This window comes from Homarus americanus, unplaced genomic scaffold (genome assembly GCF_018991925.1).
Source record: "Homarus americanus isolate GMGI-L3 unplaced genomic scaffold, GMGI_Hamer_2.0 scaffold24694, whole genome shotgun sequence".
In the NCBI taxonomy this organism is placed as follows: domain Eukaryota; kingdom Metazoa; phylum Arthropoda; class Malacostraca; order Decapoda; family Nephropidae; genus Homarus; species Homarus americanus.
Window position 1 is genome coordinate 6,287,878 of NW_024732780.1, and position 22,552 is coordinate 6,310,429.

The following is a 22,552-nucleotide window of genomic DNA, read 5'->3' on the forward strand; positions in this document are numbered from 1 at the left end:
GGAAATAAAAGAGTAATTTCAACATCAAAAATCAAGAAAATAACAGCAATAAGAAAACCGTGGGAAAAAAGGAAGTCGTGCCGAGCCTTTAAGATAAAATCCACTCGAATGGGGAGTTTTTTCTCGATCTGTAATAAGTTTTTTATAGAATAGAAGCAAGAATTATAACTACAGATGTAATTACTAGGGTTATTAAGATTACGATAAATATAATGAAAATTAATTTTTCTAGAAATCTAGGCATTTTGGTTGGAAGCCAAATATACTTACTATATTAAAAAATTAATTAACCTCATCAATAGATAAAGATATATAAAAATAGTCATACAACATCTACAGTGTCAGTATCAGGCGGCTGCTTTGAAACCAAAATGGTCTGAAGAGAAGTGGCATTTATAAAGGAGGTAGAAACAAATAGCCAAGAAAGAAGTTCATGGAAACCAGTGGCTACAAAAACAAGTAGATCCATATACAGAGTCTGCAATTGTAAATGAAGCTTCTACATCAGGGGTTCTCAACCAGGGGGGGAATTCAGGTTTTCAGGGGGGGGAAAAACTGATTCAGGAGCAAGAGATATGTTCGATGAGAAATCAATCACAGAATTTTGGCCCTTGATGTGCGATTCCTACCCAAAAGTGGCAGAAAGAGCTATCCGTGCATTGCTTCCATTTGTGTCGACATATCTTTGTGAGTCAGGCTTTTCAACTCTGTTGCAAATTAAAACGAAGCAACGTAGTAGATTAGAGGTAGAAAATGACCTGCGTTGTGCCCTTTGAAGCACTCCTCCGCATATCCCAGAATTGGCAAAGAAAAAACAATCACAGGTTTCTCATTGACTGCAATCTTCATCTGAATAAAATTAATTACAAATTTACAATATCCTGGTATTCTATTTTAACTTTTTGTTTATTGCATTATGCTTCAATTTGGTCTGTTAAGTAATTCATTATAAATAAAAAAACTATTTTACTTTTATTCAAGTTTTATAAATCCATCAACATTTTCAATTGGCATTTAAATTGTAAAACTCCACTATAAAAATAATCCATGTAAAATTGTAAATGTATATGTACTAATATGGAAAAAATAAAGGATTTTCAGTATTATATGCATATTATTTGGAATGCATTTTTTGAGGCAGACAATCTTGGAAATGAGGGGGGAATGACATTCTGACATATGGCGAAAGGGGTGCATGGGGCAAACAAGGTTGAGAACCACTGTTCTACATATTTGAAAGCTTGAAGAGCAGAAAAATAAATTCCTAGAATAATTCTCAAAGCAAGACTTTGAATAGCTTCTGAATGGTTAGAGCTGGTAATAGCATGGTGTGCTCATGTCACTGTAGCTCCGGAGGATAAGAGAACTGTTGTATTTAGGAGGGGAATTTGAAAGGGAATGAATGGTTGAATGCCAACTGGTGGTCAACATATCCCAATTTCAATTGTTGGTGATAGTCTACTGTGAAAGAAGCCCCAAAAAAGAAAAAAGAAGAGAACCTCTGATACAATAAAAAGAATCATTCCTCAACGAAGTCCTTTTATTACGACTTGGGTGTGGAGACCTTGATATGTTCCCTCACGTGTCACACCTCATTATCATTGAATTATTGTTAAAATAGTAGCCAAAAAGCTAAGAAGTAAGTTCATGTTAAATTGGTGAAATCATTTAACAAAGCCTGTGATTAACATTATAACTCTCACTGACTCTATTAAGGGTCAGGGTCTTATATCAACTAAGTGGTAAGCGTGGTGTCTGTGTGATGATGACATTAGCTAACTTCTCTGGCGCATAAAGTTTTTAAAACAGCAAATACAAATGATTGAATTATTGCAACAGCAGATTTAGTATTAAAAGAAGGATTTGAGCTAACATTATGAATGACACCAAAGTGAGGGATAAAGGTCCTATATTACCTAGGAGTGTTAATAGAAGATGTTCAGCAATTATATTAGCTGTTAGTCAGACGGCTAAAGTCCCCCAGGTCGAATAATATCAAATTAAGGACGTTTCCTGCTACAACTATCCACTATAAACAGTATTTAGATTTTTATGTCAATAAGATGGGTTTGGAAAGCAGGTCCTCATATTACAGGAGAGTAAATGAGGAGAAATTGTACAATCAAACAATTGGCCGAGTGATGTACATTGGTGGAGACAAGTCTCCAGTACTGTACTTGTCTTCAGTGAGTTTAAGGAGTAAATTGTATGATGGTTGTAGAAGAATAATGAAACATTGAAAGCTTATTTGCAGTTAATAAAAATACGAGTGTTAGGGAATAATGATAGGTTTATGAAATAAGTAAACATAATGATAAAAGCTTCATTAATTTAGTATCGTCACGGCCACTACTGAATAACCTTCCTCTTTCAGCAGTGCTCAACTCCTAGGCCCATTAATCAAATTCACGTTCTAAAATAATGGCTGTGGTGAACAGACCAGGATATGTAGACACTCTTTTGTTACCTCTGGCTGATAGTTGAAGGTGACATTTAATACAAACACACTGTAAGAAAACATCCAAGGAAAACTATTCTTTATACTGTAAATTATCAATCTTAATCTCACAATCAGGCTCTTCCTCCATTCACAGATGTATTACTTAGTGGGTAGTAAGCAGCTACCAAACAGGGAGGTTCTACCGCCTGGGAAGATACTGGAAGGATAATGTGTTGTCTTATGGTAGACCTTGCTGCCATATGGCATCACAAAAATTGTGACCAAGTCCCAGGTTGCTGATCTGACTTCTGCCTCATTTACACACAATTGCAAGGTTTCAATTGTTTCTCTTACTATTGACAACACAACATACATATACTGTTTCTCACTTTTTATTTTTGTTTTCATTTTTGTATTTCTTTGTGTTTTTTATTATTATTATTATTATCATTACATTTTCGCCCCGCAGGCCCCGATGTGGGTCAGTGACCTGTGCCCGGGTGGGCTAATCCCCTTAAAAAAAAAATAAATAAAATGCTAGGGAATAAATTAATAACAAAATGCAGGATATGCAATGGATGAAACAAGATAACAATCACTGTCCTGATCTAACATCTACACCCTGAATTCAACCCTGGAGAAGAGAGCATCTCCCATGTAAACAACAATAAATCTTTTCCAATTAGAATATTAACTCGAAACTTCTTTCTAGAAGTATCGTATAAGTACATTATATTATATGATTACAAAATATTAGAAATTACATTGAACCAATATAATTCACATTAAGTAAACAAATTTTAAAGGACATCCATCTTTTACATCTTTCATAGAAAACCAAACCGCCCTGACAACGGTGACTGATATCAAAGAACATACAGCACACATCTTAGTTTATTAACGGCATGTAAATACACAGCCATATAACACAGTATACCCCCTGTATATTTAGTATGAAAAATGGAAAAAATATCGTAACCATGGTTTTTCCTCCTAAATCAAAGAACGAGACACTTTATTTGTTTATTTTTTTGTAACTACAATTTTTTTTTAAATCAGGATCTGCCTGTCCCAGTGTACATTATTCACTGGAGCTAAACCTAATGTCTTTACCTTTTTTTATCCCTCACTACCTTCTACTATGTCAGTACAATATCAAACTCTCCCACAATCTACTGTCCACACTACAATGCTGCTCCACATATTACCCACTATATGCATCCAAAACTTTTTTTTTTTACACAATTTCTATTCAAGATATCTGGAAGCAAAAAACAGTTGTTACTCATTACCAGACATCTGCTGATTATGTACACACGTGAAACAAATTACATCATCTTTACTTTAGTACAATACACCTCGAGTGATTATTTTTTTATATTATCATTACAATTAAAAGATTAAAAAAGCTCTCAGAGGACCATGAAACACACAAATAATTATGATAAAAGAAAATTAATTAAGACATAATTTAAAGTCGGAAATAGCTTCATCACAGTGGCACATGTGAAGGAAAAACTATGGTCAATCCCTTAGCACGGTATGGGTACCTGTGCACCCCAGGACGGTAGTGAACGGCCACCATCACTCCACACAACCTGAGCAACTCTATCATGCGGTCTATGCTTGAATTGATGTATAACTCATCCATTGTCAGAGTCTTTAATGCTCGCAGGTGCTTGAATGTTGTCTCATCCTGAAGAAAATTTTATTTTCATGGTCATAACACAGTTGTACAACACATTAATAGGGATATAAATCCAAATAAAATAATTATACCAATTTTTTTAACATAAAAGTACTGCCTCTCCTACAAAACCATTATTTTATTGAACTTAATCCAGCTTAACATTACCTGAAGATCTGCCAGCATGCGAGGTACTCCACTGTAATGCTTATAAATTTTTGAATCATGATTATCAGGGTGATGTGTGAGTTCCCTGGGGACGTCCTCGTGGCAAGATATTACCGACAGATGCTGTAGCTTATGTAACACTGCCAACGATCCTCCGATACAGCCATACACCTGAGGAGACAAGCTCACAATGATTGACATATCCATTTTTCTTTTTTTCAACAACTGTATTCAGATTCAGTATTACCTCTCTGTACTGTACCGAAATCACTGGTGAGTATCCAGTTCAGTGTAGGGAGGTTTCCAATACAGTACAGTATATGAAAAAATTCGGTATTTTTAGTCTGGATAAATCATCAAAATATGGGATTTTTTGGTTGCACACAATATAGTTTGGTAACAATACAAAAATATCATACAGAGTCTCCATGAGTTCCAGTGTGACCTAAGATAAAAAAAAAAGAAAAAAAAAACTAATGGACTCCAACAAGAATGCACTGCCATAGTTATGTATCAGTTTCAGCTAATCAAAACAAAAATCCAAAACTCAAAACCAAACACATGTTGCCAGTCAGCTGTGGCCTGTGAGATGGCTATGTATGTTACCATTGTTACATGTAATGAAACTATAAAATCTTGGAAAAATCATTTCAAGAGGTTCTGCCCGTCCACGGCGACAGACAGGCTCATCTATCAAATCGCCCATAGGCTGGTGTGTGAGTGGAAGAGGCTATTATTTGTACAGTATATAAAATAATATACAGGTAGTCCCCGACTTACAACCACATGGACTTACGTCCATTGGTACTTACGACCTGCTCTGACCGTACGTCCGTCGGGACATACAACTGCGACCGTCGTGACCAAAAATATTTTCAAATGACGCGCGCATTTTCTATACCGAAACGTTTCCGTCCCGGGCGAGAGCGTGGCGCGTTTCGGGTCGCCACGTGGGTACACTCACTCAGTGGAGCGCTTAGTTGGTGTTTGGCTATCGTATTTTATACTGATCGCGCAGTGAACTTTCGTTATTATCGTATTTAATTGACTTTATGATGACTGGAAAGCGTAAAAGTGAGATGAAAATGAGGATAACAACACAGTATGAGAATGGAAAAACAGTAGCAACAATCTCACGCGACCTAGGTTTCTCACACTCGACTATATCCACTATTCTGAAGGACAAGGAACGTATTCGTGAAGTAGTGAAAGGAACAACACCTATAAAGGGAACAATAATATCAAAGAGAAGACAAGGTCCTATTCACGATATGGAAAAAAGACCAGATACAGAAGCGTGTACCATTAAGCCTTCTAACCATACAGGCTAAAGCAAGAAGCCTGTTCCAAAGCCTGAAGGAGCAGGCAGGAGATGAATGTGATCAAATCTTTACAGGAAGTCATGGGTGGTTTGATAGATTTAAAAAACGCTAGTCTACATAAAGTTAAGGTGAGTGGAGAGACAGCTAGTGCCAATGTTGGTGCTGCCGAACCTTTTAAGGAGGAATTAGATGATGTTATTGTGGAAGGGAATTATTTGCCTGAGCAAATATTCAATTTGGATGAGACTGGATTATTGTGGAAGCGCATGCCTGAGCGGACATACAACCACAAAGAGGCGAAAACAATGCCCGGATTCAAGGCATTCAAGGACAGAATTACACTTCTGTTGGGGGGGAATGTTGCTGGTTTCAAGCTAAAGCCCTTCATGATCTATCATTCAGAGAACCCCAGGGCTTTTAAACATGTCAGCAAGCACACACTGCCAGTGTTTTATCGCAGTAACAAGAAAGCCTGGATGACCCTAGTACTGTTTGAGGATTGGTTCATGACTTGTTTCATTCCACGAGCCAAGGAGTATTGTCTGCAACAACAGATTCCATTCAAGATTTTACTGATTTTGGATAATGCTCCGGGACACCCACCACACCTGGACGACATGCACCCTGATGTTAAGGTAGTGTACATTCCACCTAACACTACCTCTATCATCCAACCCATGGATCAAGGTGCTATTGCTGCCTTTAAAGCGTATTATTTACGCACGACCTTCGCTCAGGCTGTTGCTGCTACTGAAGGTGAGAAAACGCTCAGACAGTTTTGGAAGGACTACAACATTTTGTCATGTATAAAGAACATTAGTGCAGCATGGGATCAGGTTACAAAACATTGCATGAATGGAATATGGAAGAAAATCCTGAAAAGATATGTGAACAGTTTCTAAGGATTTAATGAAAATGAAGTTATTTCGGATATTAGTAACAAGATAGTGGAGTTAGGTAAACAGCTGGAGTTAGAAATTGATACTGAAGATGTTGGACAGTTGGTTGAAAGTGTAGCAGAAGAGCTCAGTAACGAGGATCTTATTGAACTAGATGCACAGAAAATTGCAGAGGAAGAAGAGAGACAAAATGTAGAAGAACCTGCACCCCCCAAAAAGTTTTCAGTGAAACAAATGGCAGAGGCATTTGCTACAATTAATAAAGCAATGCAAATGTTTGATGGCATGGATCAAAATTATGAGCGTTATGCCAAAGTTGACAGAATGGTCAAAGATGCACTTGCTTGCTACAGGAAAATTTATAATGAAAAGAAAAAGCAAACTGTGCAGTCTAAATTGTACATCTATCAAGAAGTCCCCCAGTGCTGTCTCCTCACACCCCACCAGTGCTGCCTCTTCACTCCCTCAAGATGATCCAATACCTTCAACCAGCAAGTTTCCACAGCACATAAACCTGTCTGAAGAAAGTGACATTGATGACCCACCCAGCCCTGTCTCCTCTTCTGCTTCTTCCAATTAATATACAGTAGTCTCCATGTATGCTGTAAATAGAAAATTATGGGGGCCCTGTGTGCATTCAGCTGACTACATTTAAGGTAAGTGCTCAGTCATACTGTATCCATTCCTCATTATTTATTACTTTTACTGTACTGTATCCATTCCTCATTATTTATTACGTTTAGTGTACTGTATTTCATTGTAGATTTTTAATTTAAAAAGAAAATTTTTTTATTTATTTATTTTTAATTTATTTATTTTTTTCTATATCGGACTTACGACCTGGATTTGGGTCTCTAACCCCGTCGTAAGTCGGGGAGCACCTGTACTGTATACCTATACTGTACCAGTAAATGTAAAGAATAAATGTGAAGAATAAATACAGGTTGTACCTCTCTAGTCCGGCAACCTCGGTACCTGACAGGTGCCGGACCATGGAAGTGGCCGGATCATGGAAATTCACCCTTTTCCTGGATAGATAGTGACTTGTGCTTATGCTTGGAAGCACTAGCACCACTTTCTCTGCATCATGGTCTCTTTGAAAACATATTGAAGGGTTAAATGTCGTATAGTAGCTTCTCAAATTTTGCGAGTTTTTAATTCTTAACGTATTTTATTGGAACACAAAAAAAAAATAAATAAAAATTTTGACGGTGGAAACTTGAATTTCCACGGGTTTGAATGGCCCGCCAACGTGCAGACGACGTGCATAATTGTGTAAACAGCGTCATTTCTCTAATGTACAAAAGATTCATTATTGTTTATTACTGAATGTCTTTTGTATTGAATTAATGTTTATGTGTGCAAAATGAGCAATACAATTCATAAATGATACGTAGAATATTAAACCACACGAGGAAATGACACAGCATTGATTACAAAACCAGTGACTGACTGGTTCTACATATAAAACTGAAGAAAATAAGACCATGGTTGTAGCTGTAGTAAAATTAATATGGTTGTTTTAAGTAATGTTATTTAATGTTAATAAATGGAACAATAGAAGTAGCTAACGATAATGGTAAAGAAAAAGAGAGATCGCATATGTAAGTGCGCATGCGCACACGTGAAAACATATCGTCATTACTTTACATAAGAATATGAAAGCAACACTTATTTACTGTTCATATATATTTTAATTAATGTTTCTGAATTTGTTTTTATTGAATTAATGTATGTGTGTGCAAAATTAACAATACAATTTATTAATAATACGTGGAATATTAGAGGAGACGAGACGGCTGCCGGCATTGTTTATGTTAAAGCTTACGAAACCAGTGACTGATTGGTTCTACATATAAAACTGAAGAAAATAAGACCCTGAGTTTAGCTGTAGTAAAATTAATGTAAAAAATGAATATGGTTGCTTGAAGTACCTGTAATGTTATTTAATGTTAATAAATGGAACAATATAAGTAGCTAACCATTAATGGTAAAAAAAAAAGTGAGACTGCTCGTATGTAAGTGCGCACATGTGAAAATATATCGTCATTACTCTACATAAGAATATGAAAGCAACACTTATTTACTGCTCATATATATTGAAGGGTTAAATGTTGTACTCTGTATAGACAAGCAGAGAGAGAGAGAGAGAGAGCAGCCGAACTGCCGGATGTAAACAAACCTTAATTTCCCGCGGCTTTTTTTTTAGGGGATTAGCCCACCCGGGCATAGGTCACTGACCCACATTGGGGCCTGAGGGGCAAAAATTTAATACTCCTGTAATAATAATAATAATTCAGATGATAAAAAAATAAAAAAAAAAAAAAAACAAAGCTGCTTATCTACCTATTGGACAAACTAAAATCGTTACGGACCACGGGAGTTTCCGGACCACATTATGCCGGACTAGAGAAGTACAACCTGTATAAGTGAAACTACAGTAAAGTTAGTTTGTCCTCCAACTCAAGATTCATCAAGATTCGTCTGCCACAATATAAGTACACTAAATAAGTATTAACTTTAATTTTGTTTTGGGATGTTTTTTTTTTTTTCAGCAAAGTGGTGGTTGAAATTACTTGGGGAAGGGGGGGAGGGGTCCACATATGTCGCACCAGCCTGAGCCCCATAAAGTTTTACTTTAGGGGTCTTACTGTAAATAAAACTATATGACTTAGTTACATGTAATTTAAAGTCTTACTGTATCAAGCTCTTAAGCTGCTTGTTATTTCTAACTTCCTAGTTCTCTACAAAATAATCTTCAGCTGATGATGACTCAGGGACAAACATTGTTTCAAAAGTACAATACAAATAGTTATGTCACTCACCAAATATGATGCTGGAGCAAGAACAGTGTTGTAGAAGTAAAGTTCCTTTACTAATGAGAAACAAGACAAAAAGCTCATCATGTCCTTAGATTCAAAATCCAGATTGTCATTTGTTGTATCAAGCTCTAAGTCGGGGTAGAGAAACTCAATGCTCAGTATCTTGATGTTGGGTAGCATGGCCATCTGCAATCAAAATATGGCGTGTCATTATTCACAGTACAGTACAGGTTGGGTATCCCTTATCCAAAATTCCCAAGTCTGAAATGCTCTGAAATCCAAAAGTCTTTCCATTATATTTATGGTAGATAATACACTGAATATGGCATATATGATAATTCTTACTAGGGTAAGTATGTATGTGTAATGAATAAAGGTAAGACACAGGCTGTTTAGCGCCTCAGTTAGGCATCATGGTGATGCCAAACAGATGGTACTGATTGCTTACCTTTCTGGGTCTTTAGTGGACATGTTATCATATATTTTACACCCAAAATTATTAAATTATATTTCATAAAACTACCTGCAGAATATATGTATCCATATGCTGTGTAAATGAATATAAATAAATTTTGTGCCTAGACTTAGGACCCATCCCTGCTGGGTGAGCTATCGCATTATACAGGATCTGTATACAGGATATAGGTACAGTACAGTAAGTCCACGCTTAACGTTATTTCGGTACTACGTTGCAAAACTTTAGAGACCAAAAATTCGTTTAACATCCCGGTGATCCGATACATCGTTTTGCGTCGTCACAGACTGCATTTTACGGTGCATCACCCGCTCTCGTCTGGCCGCGTTACGCTCTCTCGGCTTGGCGCAGTGTCAGTGACTCACCAACCTCCTCCTCCACTCCCACCCTCCTCCTCCGCTTCACTACCCACCACACACTCGCTCTACCACCTCCGTCCATCGGTGAGTACCAATACAAACTTAGTAGTTGTACAGCTCCTCCCCGACTTACGACCTACTCGACTTACGACCACCTGCACTTACGACCTGCCTCAGTCGTATCAAAATTTGGTCAAATTAAGTATTTTCGAGTCCCAATGTCAGTACATAGACCAAATTTTCGTTTGTAATTCACTTTAAAATGGCTGGCAAGCTTAAAAGTGAGTGTTTTGTGGTGCTGAGAAGAAAAAGAGACACCCATTTTAGATTTTCTATGTATTATTTAAGCATTTCCGACTTACGACCTGGATTTGGGTCCCTAACCCCGTCGTAAGTTGGGGAGGAGCTGTATATGTATACATTATTTTCTAAAGAAATGGCAATTATTTTCTGTATATGTAATGTATTTTATGGGTCAAAGGGAGGCTGGGGAAAGTAACTCCCGTATTTTATCTATTTCTTAAGGGGAAAATTGATCCGCTTAACTTTGTTTCGTATAACGTCGCGTTTTTAGGAACATAACCCCGACGTTAAGAGAGGACTTACTGCATTTAAAATTCTGAAAATACAGTATTCCTTTAAAGCTCGCAGTTGTAAAGCTTGCGTCCCTCGGAAACTCACGGATTGCCATGGAAAATAAATAAAATAAATCTGAGGCTGTGAGCCAGGGATCAAGAGGAGTCATCACTACAGGACAGTACAGAGCACCATATTTCCCAGGTCATAAGATGCACCCTATAATTAGCAAGGTATAATTTGGAAAAATAATTTTAGCACGTTTAAGAGCCTACTGTACTGGCAAAGCCAAGTCACTGGCTGTATGCTCTGATGTTTCTCACTACCACAGCTCACTATCACTTTATGGACCTACAGTGTTATTATACATTTGTTGTTATTATTAATAGAATTTACCAAATCTAATACAAAAGGATATAATTATACTTACAGGTACCTATGGTATACACATTACAAATACTTATCGGTACCGGGCATGTTTGCTAGGAACTGTCCATTACAGGGATTATTTACATCCTGTGCACCAGATCAGCTGTTGTTTCAGAGGTATAGTCTTTGCACTGTCACTACCACAACTATCCATCACTGTATAGACCTAATGTTCATACAGTGTTATTTCATATTTATGTTTATTTATTTATGTTATTTCATATTTATTATATTGTCTTATGCATACATAATGTTGCTATACATGTACATATAGCTATTTATATACGTGTGTATTTTGCACACATTCCTGGGACTGGCATGAAAACTCGCAGGTCTTGCTTTCTCACAGGGTCCATTTTACCTAACCCCAGTAAGCTTTAAGGGAATACTGTATCCCAAATTTGAGACCCTTAAGGTCCCTGTATTAATAAAAATTGCAATAGTATAATGGTTTTATCTCAAAGGAGAACTAATGAAGGTGGACTAATGCAACCATTTCTGTATTCATCTGGAGACAAACTTGCCATGATATAGTTTCTCTTAAAAATAAACATTGTAACAATTTCAGCGAGGTATTATTTACACCCGTATAAAACAATGAACAACTACTGTACTAAACAAGCACTTAGAACTACAGCAATTTTCCAACTAAAATTTGAATGCCTGTGATGCCATTTTAACCCAATTATACAAGTTTCAACATCGGTGTCAACATTTCTTTTACCTCCAATTTGAAGTACTTTAAGAGGTCATATCAAGAGGTTCAAAGCTGTTACTGAAACCTGTCTACATTTGTATACTGAAGGCTTTTATAGTGTGTTTGGGGGCTAAAAATCAAGTTATGCTAAATTTGAGGCCCTGATTTAAAGCAAGTTCAAAATCTAGGTGTGGTTAGGCAATGTAAATCTGCCTAATGTGTCCAAAATTTTATACATGTTCAAGTTAGTATGAAAAGTGATATTGACCCTTTGCCAACAGATGCCTTATGAATTTTTTTCAGTCTCAGATATGCCCCCATGCAGTGCGAGGGCTAGTTTATTGGACATTCCCTTACATCCAATGCAAGATGAAGTGCAGAAGCATTGTAGCAACCAACAGGAGTTCATAATTACCTTCTCCGATTCATACAGTTTATGAGAGTGAGTGTCTGAGGGGCCATTGGTTGTATTAGCAAATTACAGTAGGCTCTCGCCAATAACGACTTCCACAATAACGTTTTCGACAATAACGGTAAGTTACAACAGATACCCATTTTCGATAATAACGTCTGGATTCTCTTGAATAACGGCAATTTCGCGGGAAGCGTCCGAGCGCATCAATGATAGCATTTGTTTGCCGCCATGTTGATGACGTAGTTGTCCACTCCGCCTCACTCTCACACACGCTCAGTGGAATACAGCGCTGCGCCCACGCGTGAGATTTTCGCCACTATAACCAGTGGTTGTTAGGGGAGGTGGTGGAGGGAGTGATTTGCCACCTGAATGACTGGGAACTTTTAAAGTGAGGAAATTGAACTGTCCTGAGTCTACAGTGCGAAATATTAAGAGGAACTTAGAGGAGACCAAAAAGAGTATTGTGCGGGCTAAAAATATTTCGGTAGTGATGGAAATGCGAGGCGAGCTATGAATGATAAAGGCGATAGAAACAGGTTGTTAGTGATAACAGAGCATTTTCTTGTGAAATGGTTAGCTTGTAGAATGAAAGACAGTGCAAGTGTTAACGGCCCTCAGATACGGAACAATCATCACACCAAGCACCTCAAAAACTAAGTGTTATATTACTCAAACTCTTTATTTTGATGATTGAATAGCAATTCTTTTTATTTCAGCTAACAAAAAGTGTTAGGAGGGCTTCAAGGGGAAAAAATAGGTGAAATTCTTGTGGCAGCCGCACCAATAAACCCTTTTTACATGTATTTTAATGTCACACACATAACATTTTCGCTAATAACGGTGCTTTTCAGGCACCTATTAAACGTTATTGGTGAGAGCCTACTGTACGTGCATCATAGTTAAGGGAAAATGAGTGCACAGAGGGATGATTACCTGTATTGGTTCATCATTCTGTTTATGGTAAAGCATGGTAAGCCCTTAATAATGTCAAGTACCAGGCCTGTCTCCAGGAGGAGTGGGTGGAGACCTGTGGGACATGCCAGGATGTAGTGAGGATGTATGTATGAGAGTTGGGTCACCCACAAAGTTTACAAAGTGTGCAGCGAAACTCTTGAGTTGTCAAGGTACTGTTTTCCCAAAGATACCTGTAATCAAGGTGAAGTCTTGCATACACAATCTGTTGAGAACACCTCAGAGGTGATACTCTTTGTAATGGCAGTTGCTCTCTCTGGTTACCTAGTCATAGTGGTGAAGTGTGTCACTTCCCTGATGTTGCAGATTCGTTCAATGATCGTCAAAGGTCTCACATTGTGTGAGGTTCCAGCACAATAGATATATCCTGCAACTGTTGCAATCTATTGTTTTGTAGGCCCAATTTAAATATTCCATGATTTATTTTTCTTAAAACATTTTGTCAAGTCTTCTGGCATGAGGCCTAAGGCAGTATAGACTTCTCTTCCATTTGAATAGAGTCCAGTGAATCTTAGGAGAATTTCAGTGACGACGATGAAGAATATGCCGGCAGTGCTGGAGAAGCTTCCATAAGCCACATGTCCACCCACGAGGCTCCCACAGAGGAGTGAAGAGATTCCTTGTGAACTCCCCTCGACCCCACAACTTTGATGGCATTTAACAGGATTTATTGTTAGATTGTTTGTTTTTTTTAATTTATTCTTTACCTGTATTTTTACCTGTATACAGTAGTGGGTAATGACCACCAGTTGCCAGTTCCAAAAACAGTATCATGCAAACTCTGAAATGATCCCCTAGCTTCTGAGCCATAAATTCAATCCACCACATATGTGAAGAGGTAACAACTTTAAGAAGAGTAAACATGAAGAAAATATAATACAGTACTAGCTATTGTTAGTAATTACATCCCTAAAAGGGGGACAGGGGGGGGGGAGGGGCAGATATATGCTCTTATCCTCACAGTCTGCTGGACAGGGCCCAAAACATTATAGTTTTCTGGTATCAATAATTTTTGATGGTCCAACTTCTCAAAGAAAATTTTATAAAATATTGAGCAAACAGCCTCTTTTATCCATTCCCTTTTCTTGCTCTCCATTTCCTTCCTCCTCAAGGCCTGTTTGCCTTGCCTTCCCTGATCCACAACACCATATATTTTCATGATCCTGTAAATGAAGAACAAGTGAAGGAGTAAGATGCTACTGACCCTGGCATCCTCTTCATTAGGAATGTTGAAGTTAATGATGGCCCGCAGGGTTAGGCGCAGAGTCAACTGTTCTAAGTTATGCATCTCTGCCAGCAGAACCGTCAGCTCTCGGTTTGACAGATTAGTGGCGTCGAGGCTTAAATTTTTCACATGCTTCACTGGGATAATCTGTAATATGAGATGAAATATGGTGAAACAAGTTGTGGACATAAGTCTCGTAAAATATGATACTGACAACTTCACTATGCAAGTTTTACTCAATTTGCAGATATTTATCTATAATATTAACCCTTAAATGGCAGATAGTGTATCACCAGTACGCGGTCATTACAAATGGAAGTTTCATATTCCTTGAGCCCCCCCCCCCCTTTTTTTTTTGCATCTGATGAGGGACACGGAATCCTCAGGCGCCATTTAAGGGTTCAGACATTTCATCTTAATCTCAACAATGATAAATTTTGCTCACTATAATTTCAAAGTCAGGTAAACTTTCACTCTGGTAAGTAAAGTTGGCATACATTTTTTTTTTTACAGACACACAGAAAGAGTTTACAAATACTTTGGAACACACATAAAATAGGTTAGTCCAACAGCAGAGACTTGAGTAATGATATGAAGGAAAAACCTCCATCAACTTGCTAATACAGTACAGTGAACCCTCACTTTACACGGTCACTTGAACCCACGGCGGCCCGCGTAAAGTGAACAACATAACATATGGGATTAATTGAAACAGAGACCGGGCCGACCCCCAAACTCCACTTTTTCAGACACAATACCTACGTTGTAGTAAAAATAACTTCTTAAATTTATGATGGTATGCACACACAATTAATAATTAAGAGAAATATCAATAATATTAGGTTTTTGAACACTTACATTAGTAGAAAAGATGGCTGGGCACACGGGGATGGGGGGTTGGTTCCGAGGCAGAGGGCAGATAATTGGCCCTCACCTGTGTCACTTGTATCAATTGTATCACTATCCACCACAGAGGCTTGCAGGGCCTCTTTGTCAAACCCCTCAAAGTCCATATAAGTCCATATCCTCACTATCATTATCACTATCACTGACTTGGGCCGGCTGTGGTGGGTGGAGGGTGAAGAACTCAGTAATGTTTTGATGACTGGGCGACCTTGTGCACACCCTGCTCGCACCGCTCTCCGCGTAAAAGGGTACACACACCGCGGAAAGTGAGCATTCCGGTTTCGGCAGGGTACCGCGTAAACGTGGAAACGCGTAAAGTGAAACCGCGTAAAGCGGGGGTTTACTGTATAGCCACAAGTCTCACATAAATGATAAAATATAAGAATACAAATAAAATTATCTCCTTAACAAATAAAAATTAATGAAAATTTGGTAATAACATTCAATTAAACAAACAAAAGTTGGAGGGCAAGACTGCTCATGTGTTTGGCTCGACCAGAGGTTACCAATCCTTTGAATCTGTCGAAACCATCACAGACTTACTGAACGTACGTACATACATTGGCCTTCCACTAACAATCTCTCACTTTTTTGTCTTTACCATCACTGGTTACTTCTACTGTACATTACATAACATTAATTAACACATACATATTTTGTTTACATTAATTTTACTACAGCTACAACCAGTCCTATTTTCTTTAGTTTCAGATGGAGAACTGGCATCATGGGAGTAAACACTGACAACAACAATTGCATCCCATCTCCTCTTGTGTGACCATATCATTATTGATTTATATTGCATGAGGTGCATTCATAAACACTATTTAAAGAATATAATTTGCATTTTTCATTAATTTTTTTGTTTGGGGGGAAAAAGAGGGTAAAAAGCAACACAAAAGATACGAAAAGGTCACACTAGGGAATGTATCTTATTATTAATATTGCTTTATTTTAATGGTAATTAATGATTCACGATACAATGATTCACCATACGCTGCAATATTGAAGTACACATTACAGTCATTATTCGAGGCTTTACTGTAGTCTCATATTTTGTAATCCGTGAACATTTTCAGTTACTTTATTTCTATTATGTCTATTTCCTTTATAATCTGTAACTTAGAAAAGCCTTAATATTTATACAGTCACAGTAACGTTTAAACCCCTCAATTTAATGTCATTTTATAATCAGTAAAATTATTGAGGGCATTATTATATTTCAATGTAACTTGTTGTCATATTAGTAATATGTAAAAAAAAAAAATTAGTTTATACAGTACAGCTAGACCCCGACTTACGACTACATGAACTTACGTCCATTGGTACTTACGACCTGCTCTGACCGTACGTCCGTCAGGACATACAACTGCGACCGTCGTGACCAAAAATATTTTCAAATGACACGCGCATTTTCTATACCGAAACGTTTCCGTCCCGGGCGAGAGGGTGGCGTGTCTCGGGTCGCCTCGTGGGTACACTCACTCAGTGGAGCGCTTTGTTTGTGTTTGGCTATCGTATCCTATAATGATCGCGCTGTGAATTTTCGTTATTATCGTATTTAATTGACTTTATAATGACTGGAAAGCGTAAAAGTGAGAGTGCTAGTGGTGTTCCAAGGAAAAGGAACAGGCAATTACTTTTGAGATGAAACTGAAGATAATAACACAGTATGAGAATGGAAAAACAGTAGCAACAATCTCACGCGACCTAGGTTTCTCACACTCGACTATATCCACTATTCTGAAGGACAAGGAACGTATTCGTGAAGTAGTGAAAGGAACAACACCTATAAAGGGAACTATAATATCAAAGAAAAGACAAGGTCTATTTGTTAGATGTTCTGGGTAATAAGTTCTATATACATCACAACACCTGTATAGTTTTGTAGGTTGTTTACTGGATAAGAGTATGTACACAGAGGTGATAGCACTGCCTTAGCTAAGGTCCTGGTCAATTACCACAGGCTTAATGGCAAGTGATACATTAGCTTCCATATCGCCGCCAGGCACATTAATTAAGCGTGTGGGATATGGTAATAACATTGCCACACGCTGCTAGCTAGGCTGAATAAATATAAATGGAGCACATACATAATATACATACATAATACATAATCCAGCATACATAATATACATACACCTCCCTCCCCCCTATACGCTCATAGCAAAGTCTTGAGCGGACCTCTTCTTCTGGATCCGTTCTGAGCGTCGAGGGACTTCATCACTGGGAAGGGTATGGGACTCAACACTGGTGGCGGGGCCAGCAGAAGGCATTGTTACGGGGCGGAGAAAACGGCGGTTCCTCCACCACACACGACCACTGGGTAACCGCACCTGGTAGTCCCGTGACCTGCCGAGACCCATGACTACGCCTACTTTGTCCCAACGCAGGGAGGTCGGGTCCTGAACACGGACTTGGGTACCGACACTCAACCTGGGGAGAGAACGGGCGTGGTCGTTGTAGCGGGCGACGACGTCCTGAACACGTTCGGCGGCTCGGCGATCACAATCCTCTGTCTTAGCCTGCCACTCCTTGGAGAAGGATTGAGGGTGAGCAGGGACACAAGAACGAAGGGGGCGCCCATACAAAACCTGGGCAGGGGAGCGTCCGGTGTAGTTGGGTGTGTTGCGGAGTTCAAGAAGACCCCGGTCGAAGGCCTCGCAGTCAATATTCCCAAAAGGGGCCACCTTAAGGATGAGGTGCTTCAAAGATTTGACAGCAGCCTCAGCGTGGCCGTTGGACTGCGGGTAATGGGGCGATGACAACACATGCCGGACTCCCCATCGGTCAAGGAACGCAGCAAAGTCCCGGCTTGTGAACTGAGGCCCTCCGTCGGTTCGCAGGCGTACAGGAACGCCCACGTCACGGAAGTAGTGGCGGAACTTGCTGATGGTGGCGGCAGACGTCGTGTCATTACCGCACTTGATGACAACCGGCCAACCAGAGAGACGGTCGACGATAACGAGGAAGGACTTTCCTGACACACAGAAAAAGTCGGCCGACACAGACTCAAAGGGGCGGGTGGGGTTGTCGTCACTCATGAAGGGTTCCTGCTGCTGGCTGGGTTGTAATACTTGGCAGGGCTCACACGCACGGACAACATTGGAGATGTCGGAGTTGATGCCGGGCCAGAACACAGTCTGTCGTGCACGTCGTTTGGTGGCCTCAGCTCCACGGTGGCTGTCGTGAAGGCGAGCCAAGGCGTGGGGACGTGATGCAGCAGGGACAACTACACGTGCTCCGTACAGAACAAGGTCTCCGTCGCAGTAGAGTTCATCGCGGAGTTTCCAATACGGGAGCAGGGTGTTGTGAAGATCGTAGCGGTTGCTAGGAAATCCATTCCTCACACACTCGACAAGTCGGACGTAGGAAGGGTCATCTCGGGCCGCTGTTCGAAGGTCCTCCATTGCCTTGTCGTCATCTGGTGACAGGTCCGAACGAAGGGATTGGACGGCATGGAGAGTGACCACAGTCCTGACGGAAAGAGCGAGGTCGGCGTCGAGCACATGGTCTTCTGGAGTAGGGCGGCTGACAGGAGAGCGGGATAAGGCATCAGGGATGCAGAGCTCCTTACCAGCACGCCACACTGCTGTGAAGATGTACGCCGAGAGCTTCTCTTTCAGACGCTGGAGGCGAGGGTTCTCAACGGCGTCTAGCGTGTAGTGGTTGAGGATCGGGACAAGCGGGCGATGGTCGGTCACTAGGTGAAAGTGTTGCAGGCCTATGAGGTAAAACCTGCACTTGGACGTCGCCCAGACCACAGCCAACAGCTCCAACTCAATGGTGGCGTAGCGCGTCTCAGTGTCAGAGAGGAAACGCGAGCCACACTGGACGAGCCGGAACTGCCCTCCACCATGATCCTGCAGTAGGGCGTATCCCACGCCATACAAGCGTGAGGCATCTGTCTGCAGAACTGTCGGCAAGGCTGGGTCAAACGTGGCGAGGACAGGTGGACGAGACAGGGCCTGTTTCACTTGCTGGAAGGCCTTGTCGTGGTCGGGGGTCCACAGGAATGTCCTCTTGGGGCTCATCAGGGGGCGAAGTGGTTGAGCAGCTGCGGAGATGTCTGACGAAAACTCTGCTAACTGGTTGACGAGACCGATGAAGGACCTCAAGTCGGTCAGGTTAGCAGGGGTGGGAAAATCCGTGATGGCGCGGACCTTTTCCGGGTCAGCTGCGATACCATTCCCTGAGAGGGTGTACCCACAAAAGTCAGCTGAAGAGCTGGCCAGAACAAACTTGTCGGCATTTAGGGTAATGCCGTGCTTCCGGCACCTGTTGAGTACCTCGTAGATACGGCAGAGGTGATCCATATAATCCTCGTCGTACACGAGTATGTCGTCGACCACTTTCACGCAGTTTGCCAGACCTTGTAGAGCCATGTCACCTCGAAGACAGAAAGCGTCTCCTGTAGCGGCGAATCCCATGGGGCCACGGCAATAACTGTAACGTCCATGCGGGGTGATGAAAGTTGTGAGTGGTCGGTCTTCTTCGGCAAGCTCTATCTGCCAGTATCCACACAGGGCGTCCATCGTCGTGAAGAAGCGCGCCTTCGGGTTCACACTGCGTATAGCTGCAAAGGGCGTGGGAGAAGGGTGCGCAGGACGAGACACCTGGCTGTTGAGCTTGGAGAGGTCAGTGGTGATCCGAACACCACCTTTAGGTTTTGCGACGACAACCATCGGGTGACACCATGGAGACGGTTCATCGCCGGTTGGTGCAATAATTTCTTGGGCGACCATGGAGTCCAGCTCGTTTTTGACCGCCTCGCGGAAGGCCAGGGGAACCAGTCGAGGGGTGTAAATAGCGAAGGGCTTCGCGTCGTCCCTCAGGTGGATCCTCATGGGGGGACCTACCATCTTCTTGAGAGGCTTGGATTCCAGAGCGGACTTGGTCACCAGAACGTCGCTGAATTCCTTCAGGAAGTACTTCCGAGCATCCGAAGGAGAGGTGTCACTGGCAAGAGGTAGGGGTAGGGCGGCAGCAGGGTAGTTACTGCTCCCTTCGTGCACCCTGTTGGCGTGTCTTACCTCAAGAATAGGTTTGGGGAAGTCCTGGGAGATGATGGCCAACTCTTGACAATGTCTGTAGGACAGCAAGGGAGTCGGGACACCATTATGCACGTCAATCCAGGCCTGACACGACCTGTTGCCAAAGGTGACATGTGCATAGAGTGAACCCAGGGCTGGGGCCATCTGTGAACCATCTGCCATAAAGCGGAGGTCCTCGGGAGGCGGTCCTAGATCGCTTGGAGAGAGCCCCAAGCATCGCAAATGCTGGGGACCGATGACTGTAGCATCAGCGCCGGTGTCGGGCAACATCTGAAGACGGGATGACACACCGCCGTAGGTCACGATGGCGCTGATGTACTGGGTGACTTTGGTCCTGGGATGCGAGGAGTACACCCTCCTAAAATGGGTCGGGCTTTGTCCAGGGTCGTCGTGCCTCTGATTTGGCGACTGTGGGCGGCCCTCACTGGTAGAAGGGCGCTGAAGCTTCCGTTGACGCTGTTCCTTGGGTTTGTTGGAAGGGCAACACTTGTCATAGTGGCCCAGACGGCCGCACACATTGCACTGGACGCGTTTGGCTGGGCACCGTACTGTGAGTGACCAGTGGCCCTTACGGTCACAACTGTTGCAGGTAGACTGAGCAGCTGGACATACCTGTGTTCCGTGCTGCTTACCACAGTTGTTGCAAAATGAACCGGGCGTGGACGTGGTGGGCGAAGGCGTAGGAGCAGACTTCTTGTCCTTCTTGTACCGGGAAACAGCGCGTACAGCTGTAGGGGGAGCTCGGATGGCAGAGGTGGCACACCTGGCAGCCTCATAGGAGCGACATATCGTCAACACATCCTGAAGAGAAGAGGAAGAGTCGAGGGAGGTGAGGCGTTGGACAAGTTCCTCGTCCTTAACACCCATCAGGATCACCTGCTTCAACTGGGTCTCCTCGCACTGCTGGTGGTGGCCTAAACATATATCTACCTCTTCCGAGGCTCTCTTAAGACGTACATAAAAAGCGTCAAAAGACTCACCCTCCATCTGTCTGCAGCTAAACAATTCCCTCCTGCGCAGAGCTTCATTCTGCTGTCCTTTGATGTGCCGTTGTAGAACGTCCAGTACCTCCTCTACAGACAGCGAAGAGGTTGGGGGTACCTGCAACGTATGTTCTAAGACACGCTGAACTTCCAAGGACAGGCACATACGCAGCTGGATGAGTTGTTTAGGCTGTGACAAACTCTGGAGATCCACCATTGTAGCATAATCAGCCCACCGCCGCCGCCATTCGCGAAAAGTCTGGAAATTTACATCAGGCTCCAAGATGGGCGGTGTTTGAGCTGCTGCTTTAGGTGGGGCTGGGGGGCGTGAAGGAAGCATGGATGAGGTATCTGAACCATTCAGTACCGAGGCAGTGTTAGAGCCAGGGGCTTGGTTAACAGTGAGGCGAGATATCAAGGCTTCAAACCGTGCACTGTCTTCCATTCTCCGTTGGTGGTCTCGTTCTGCCTCTGCTTGCCTTCTGTGCTCATCCGCCAAACGTCTGTGAGCTTCATCCTCGCGTCTCTCATCTCTCATAAACTTCATTAAGGCAATTATCTCTGGAGATAACGCTGAATGTTGAGGTGAAGGGCTGCGCGATGTTGTGGGAGCTGGGCGTCATGGGCCTGGTCATCCATCTCTGGGGGACTATCATCCGCTTGACTCATCCAGGCGCTGGGTCCACGGCTACGTAAGGCATGAGACATAACTACTTCCTCTGTGTACTGTGTCTTAAATCAGTGTTGACCGGTCAGCCCGTCGTATCAACAAGATTTCAGACAAAAAAATTTAATTAAATACACAGATAAGTAGGTTATATATATAAAATATATATAATGAAGCCGCGCGGTCAGCAAGTGTTAGTACATGTATGTGTGTATGTCTCAGGCAGGCAGAGCGTCTCGCCCCAGCTGTGAGGGGGGGTGGAGGCGGCGCTGTGAGGGAGGGGGGTGGAGATAGGAGTAGCTCAGTCGCTCTCTGTAAACGGTCAGAGGAGGGTGCGCTGAGCTCTACACCCCACAAATGCCCAGAACATGCCGTATACCTTGGAAATCCGTTCGAACAAGGTCACACATGAATGGCACGAAACACACAATGCACTAAACACTTCACAGAAAATCA

At 41.7% G+C, this 22,552-nt stretch overlaps 1 protein-coding gene and 1 pseudogene across 1 annotated transcript in view; both read right to left on the reverse strand.

Moving 5' to 3' along the window:
* Positions 1–431: 431 nt before the first annotated feature.
* On the reverse strand, positions 432–2,735 carry LOC121868956 (annotated as a pseudogene).
* Positions 2,736–3,450: 715 nt separating this feature from the next.
* The window catches only part of LOC121869000, a 76,201-nt gene continuing 57,099 nt past the window's right edge, over positions 3,451–22,552 (reverse strand). Inside the window, exons 8-11 of the mRNA XM_042370063.1 lie at positions 14,466–14,633; positions 9,342–9,524; positions 4,296–4,466; positions 3,451–4,136 (exon numbers count right to left, since the gene is read on the reverse strand). Coding sequence (XP_042225997.1) covers positions 3,933–4,136; positions 4,296–4,466; positions 9,342–9,524; positions 14,466–14,633 — 726 coding nt within the window. The 3' untranslated portion in view covers positions 3,451–3,932. The remainder of the gene's footprint in view (positions 4,137–4,295; positions 4,467–9,341; positions 9,525–14,465; positions 14,634–22,552) is intronic.